This window comes from Dipodomys ordii, unplaced genomic scaffold, assembly GCF_000151885.1.
Source record: "Dipodomys ordii isolate 6190 unplaced genomic scaffold, Dord_2.0 Scaffold9, whole genome shotgun sequence".
In the NCBI taxonomy this organism is placed as follows: domain Eukaryota; kingdom Metazoa; phylum Chordata; class Mammalia; order Rodentia; family Heteromyidae; genus Dipodomys; species Dipodomys ordii.
Window position 1 is genome coordinate 13,621,187 of NW_012267225.1, and position 5,994 is coordinate 13,627,180.

Genomic DNA, 5,994 nt, shown 5'->3' on the forward strand with positions numbered 1-5,994 from the left:
CTGTGGCTCAAGTGGTAGAGTGCTAGCCTTGAGCTGAAGAGCTGAGGGACAGCGCCCAGGCCCAGAGTTCAGGCCCCACGACCGGAACCCTCCCCCCCCCAAAAAAAGAACTCCAGAAAATGGAAACAAGAGGTTTTTCCTTTGTTCTTTTCTTTTTTCTTCTTTGTTAGTTTATCTGCCTTTGGAAGGATTGGGGGGGCACAGAAAGGGAGGGGCAAAGGGTAAATAAATGCAGCAATGGTATTCACTGGACATTATGTTAAAAATGAACTACACAACTTATTATGGGGATGAGAGGGAAAATTGGAGAAAGCAGGGAAGAGGTGACACTGTCCAAAAGAAATGTACCTATTACCTGACTTATATAACTATAACTCTACTGTGCATCACCTTTATAATTACAATAAAAAAGATTCACAAAAAAATTAAAAAATTAAATAACTTTGTCCCAAAACAAATGAAAGAAAATATATATTAGACTCAAATTCCACATATCCTATCTGAATGAAAAATTCATAGGACAAAAGGAGCTCTCCCTGCCCCTAAGGAAATCTCTCATAAACTCACCAATCTTCTCATAGCGGCCAGCTCTCACTTAATGAAAGATAGGCTCTTACTTAGGCTCCCACCCTCTGGCTGAAAGCAGTTCTGCCCTCCCAACCCTTCCTGAAACATCTTCCAGTTCCTGTCTGACATTCCATTAGACATGCTGTGATCTTGGCTCTGGATCATCATCAAGTCTGTTATACTAGCTCTCTCTGTCCATATATTATCTATAATATCAATAATATAGCTTTTCTTCCTGTAAATGCTACAAGACCTAATGGGTTGACTTAAATTTCTTTTTCAAACGTGCAGGTACAAGATTGGAATTTAATAGTTTGGTAAAAACAAAAGTTATTATTTTTAAGTGACAGTTGAATTTGAAGTACCTGTTTCAGAAAGGATTCCAGGGCTGAATGTGCAGCTTTTTTCAGTTCTACATTTAGATGGCTGCACCACTTTGACAGTACTTCAAATAAAGTAACATAGTTGTCCAGAAGGCAGGTGCTAAACTGAGAGGCATGCAACGTAAATAAACGTAGGCCAGCTGCAAATAAAAAGAAACATCAAGAACTCAGAAACCTTCAGGTGTCAAACTATAGTCACAACGAAGAGGATAAATGCAGATGAACAGGGTCAATGCATTTTATTTGCATGTATGAAACTAGAACAATGAAATCTATTCAAATTGTTTTAAAAAGAGGCAGGGGTAAAAAAGGGAAAGTGATTTGGGGATTGATAGAGTACATTTTCCTTATATGCATGTATAGAAATAAATGAAACCCTCTTGTACGAATAATTTATGACAATTCTTTTAAACTATGTTGATACATGTTAGCACATTAGTACTAATATAGTACATTTCCCTACAATAAGGGATTTGAACACTGGTCAATGAACCCCTCCCCCCATAAGAGTCAGAAACAGTCAGGATTTATTATATCAATGCAGAATCAAACAACCTGACTCCCCAGAGGCAGAGATTGTATATTAAAAACTAACTCCCCTTAAGCCTCTTCCTGTTCACTTTTATTGACAGTTCAAACAAAAACTTAAGATAATGTAGTAACCTAAGATATTGTATCTTATTAAATACAGAATCTTACCTAAGGGTACTGCATATCTCTTCAGATCAACCTATTTTTTAAAAAGTTCACAATTAGTGTATTAAAAAAAATCACACATGTCACATTGAAAACAAACTTTACAACTCTGTGGGGGGGAGGGGGAGTGGAGAGGGGAAGGAAGAAGTGAGGAGGTGGGACGAAAGGGATGGTAGGGGAAAAATAAGGAGGGGGAAACAATGCTCGATAGGAAATGGACTCATTGTCTTGCTCATGTAATTGTAACTCCTCTGTCAGTATCTTTACAATAAAAAATATATTAAGAAAAATAAAAAATCACAAGTGTCAAAAGAATTTGAATATATTAATCCTACCTGAGGACGAATTGCTTTTAGGGCAAAATCAAAAATCTCTTTTGAAGTCTGAGGATCTGGTGAAATAACAGAAAAAGCTTCTGTTATAAATCCTAAGACTCCAAAGTCTCATCTGTCACACCTTATCAAGGACTTTTCAAGTAACAGCCTTACTTCAGATAAGCTGACAGCTGTCATCTGAGTATCCTGTCAATTCAGAATAACCTCTCCCATCATTGCACCCAGATGGAATTACTCCTGCAATTATTATTGTGAAAAAGTAGAAAGAAAATCCAAAATAATGTAGATGTGTTTAAATTCTCACTCATTACTTAAAATCTGTTAGATAATCTCTGGGAAACTCAGTTTTCTTATTTTTCCAGATAGCACTGGGGTTTCAACTCAGACCTCCTGCTCAACCACTTAAGCCACACCTCCAGCCTTTTTTGCTGTGCTTTAGCTATTTTTCAAATGGTACCTCACATTTTTGCCTACGGCCAGTCTCAGATGAAAATCTTCCTACCTATGCCACCCTCATAGCAGGGAATCTACATACATACCACTAAGTCCAACTTGTTTTGTTAAGATAAAATCTGGATAAAGTTACCTCTTAAGTAGTTGGAATTACAGTTGTACACCACCATTCCTTGCCCCAATTCGTACTTTTAGGACTATCTGGTGGATTAAATGAAATAACCCATTCAAGGCCAAACAGACCCTGCCCCCAATTCTCTCATATTCATTCAATGATCAGAATTACTAATGGGAATAAAACATGACCTTTGACCTGAGTAAAACTATGAGTTAAATGGGAAAACAGAAAGGGCACACTGGACTGATATCATATCTACTGTATCATTCAGTGAAGCTGTATAGAAGCCATGATTTATTCCTCATTGACTTCTCTGCCCTCCCAAGCAGTCACTTGCACACAGAAGAAAATGTCTTGCCCTGATGACAAGGACTAACATATCTGAAGACAGCACATAAATAGGAGCTAGAGGAAGAACATGGTCACAAAAACCTTAAGGAGGAAAAAAAAATTACTCATTTTGCCAGTGGCTCACGCCTGTAATCCTAGCTACTCAAGAGGCTGAGATCTGAGGATCGTGGTTCAAAACCAGCCTGGGCAAAAAAGTCCATGAGACTCTTGTCTCCAATAAAAGCCACTAGAAAACTGGAAGTGGCGCTGTGGCTCAAGCAGCAGAGCACTCGCCTTGAGCTGAAGAGTGCAGAGACAGCGCCCAAGCCCAGAGTTCAAGCCCACGACCAACCCCCCCAAAAAAAAATTACTCAAAAAAAAAAACAAACACCTACTTTGGAATTCAAAGCAAGAATAGACTTTTTGTTGTGTCATTCATGAAAGATTTAATAGATATGGTGGCATTTGAACTGAGACTGATACAGATATTAGTTGTGAAAAAGGTCATTCACATAGAAAGTAACAGTGCAAGTTGGGCGCTGGTGGCTCATGCCTGTAATCCTAGCTACTCAGGAGGCTGAGATCTGAGGATCTCGGTTCAAAGCCAGCCCGGGCAGGAGAGACCGTGAGACTCCTATCTCCAATAAACCACCAGAAAACCGGAAGTGGCACTGTAGCTCAAGTGGTAGAGGGCTTGCCTTGAGCTGAAGAGCTGAGGGACAGCACCCAGGCCCAGAGGTCAAGCCCCACGACCGACAAAAAAAAAAGAAAAAGAAAAAGAAAGTAACAGTGCAAACAGCAGACACAAGGGCACCAAATACTCCTCAGAGTAAAGGGAGAACACATAGGAGGCTTGAGCTACTCATGGGATAGGCTACCTTGGCCTTGAGCTACCAACAAGGCTGTATCCCCTGAACTCCTCACCTCTCTAGTAGACCCTACACCAGCACACTCTTATTTTTCTCAATGTAAGAAAATCTACATATTAATCACTTTAACAATGTGTAAGGGTACAACCCAGAGGCATTAAACAGTTTCACACTGTTGTTATAGGCATCATCATCTATACACAAAAGTTTTTCATCACTCCCCACCCACTACAAAAAAAAAAAAAAAAAGGATGTACCAACTACACAATTCCCCATTCCCTTCCCTAGTACCTGGAAAAATCTATTCTACTTTCTGCCTCTATGGATTTCCTGGTACATGTAATCATGCAGTATTTGTTCTTTGGACACTGGCTTATTTCATTTGGCATGTCATCAATATACATGTCTACACTGTTCATTAAAATGTACTTCCTAGTTGGACACTGGTGATTCATGCCTATAATCCTAGCTACTCAGGAGGCTGAGATCTGAGATTGTGATTTGAAGCCAGCTTTTAAGTCTGAATAATATTCCATTGTGTGGATGTAGCAAGAACCCAACAGACTGCGAAGTAGAGTGGGGAATCAGGCCACTGAAGAATTGAAAGAAAAGACAGAGAAAGAAAAATCACTCAGAGTTACTTCAGTGTTCTTGCTTGATAAGAAACAATAATGAAGGGCTGACCAGAAATACTATGCACAAAATTACTCTTTTGAAAATCAAAGATGACTGGATATGACTCAAGACAGAGCACCAGCCAGGAGCAAAAAGATCAAGCAAAGAATGCAAAAGCCCTGAAGTCAAGCCACAGTACTACTACCAAAAACAAACAAACAAAAAACAGAAAGAAAGACTATTAGATTATCAAATGGGCACTAAAGTTCATGCATGTAATCTCAGCTACATACACGTTTAATGCAATGCCTATCAAATTAGCAGAAAAGGATTTTTATAGACATATTCTAAAATTTATGACAGAAATGCAAAAATCTATAAAAATCAAAATTATTTACAAAAAAGGAATGAGAGGATGCACCCAACTCAAGATAAAAGTTTACCATGTAGCTACAATCAAAACCACACTATTAGCTGTGCACCAATGGCTTACACCTGTAATCCTGTCTATTCGGGAAACTGAGAGGTGAGGATCACAATTTGAAGCCAGCTTAGGAAGTCCATGAGACGCTTACCTCCAAGAAAATACTCAGAAAAAGCCGGAGGCTGGGAAGGTGGCTCAGTGGTAGAGTGCTTGCCTTGCATACATGAGGCCCTGGACTTGATTCCTTAGCACCACATAAACAGAAAAAGCCGGAAGTGGCACTGTAGCTCAAGTGGTAGAGCGCTCACCTTGAGCTGAAGAGCTGAGGGACAGAGCCCAGGCCCAGAGTTCAAGCCCCATGACCAAAAAAAAAAAGATATACTTAGAGGAAAACTCCAATGGTGTATCTCTTTTGAACAGAAAATGAAGTTTGTAACAAAGTAAATACCAAGAAGCTGAAACATGTTAGGAGGGAACAAGAGTGAGGGGCATGCACAAATAGACAAAGGGTGAGCAAATATAGCAATTATATTCAATTTGCACATCATATAAGAATTTAACTTCATAACTTGAGGGTAGAGATAGGGAAAGATGGGAAAGAAGAATAGGGGGGTAACATTGATGAAGATTCATTGTACTTAACAATCTGACTTCTGGAACTGAATCCCTTTTGTACACTATTTAATCATTTTTTTAAGTTTAAAAATAAAAATATAGGGCTGGGAATGTGACTTAGTGGTAGAGTGCTTACCTAGCATGCATGAAGTCCTAGGTTCAATTCCTCAGTACCATATAAACAGAAAAAGCCAGAAGTGGCACTGTGGCTCAAGTAGTAGAGTGGTAGCCTTGAGCAAAAGAGCTCAGGACATTGTCCAAGCCCTGAGTTCAAGTTCCAGGACTGGCAAAACACACACACACACACACACACACACACACACATATGCATAGTGACCACTTTCTGTATATGCTACATTTTAGAACTACTCAGGAAATAAAAAGCAAGCAAGAGCTGAAAAAAATAGTATTGCATCATGTTAAAAAGCTTCTTCACATCAAAGGAAACAACAGAATGAAAAGACAATCCAAGTGGGCTGGGAAGGTAGCTCAATAGTAGAGTGCTTGCCTTGCATGCATGAGGCCCTGGGTTCGATTCCTCAGCACCACATAAGCAAAAAGAAAAAAGCCGGAAGTGGTGCTGTGGCTT

The 5,994-nt window shown here is 39.4% G+C and overlaps 1 protein-coding gene across 1 annotated transcript in view; it reads right to left on the bottom strand.

Annotated features, from left to right (window-relative positions):
* Prkdc (protein kinase, DNA-activated, catalytic polypeptide) overlaps positions 1 to 5,994 on the bottom strand; it is a 195,355-nt gene that overhangs the window by 164,584 nt on the left and 24,777 nt on the right. Inside the window, exons 8-10 of the mRNA XM_013009243.1 lie at positions 1,982 to 2,037; positions 1,650 to 1,680; positions 933 to 1,090 (exon numbers count right to left, since the gene is read on the bottom strand). Coding sequence (XP_012864697.1) covers positions 933 to 1,090; positions 1,650 to 1,680; positions 1,982 to 2,037 — 245 coding nt within the window. The remainder of the gene's footprint in view (positions 1 to 932; positions 1,091 to 1,649; positions 1,681 to 1,981; positions 2,038 to 5,994) is intronic.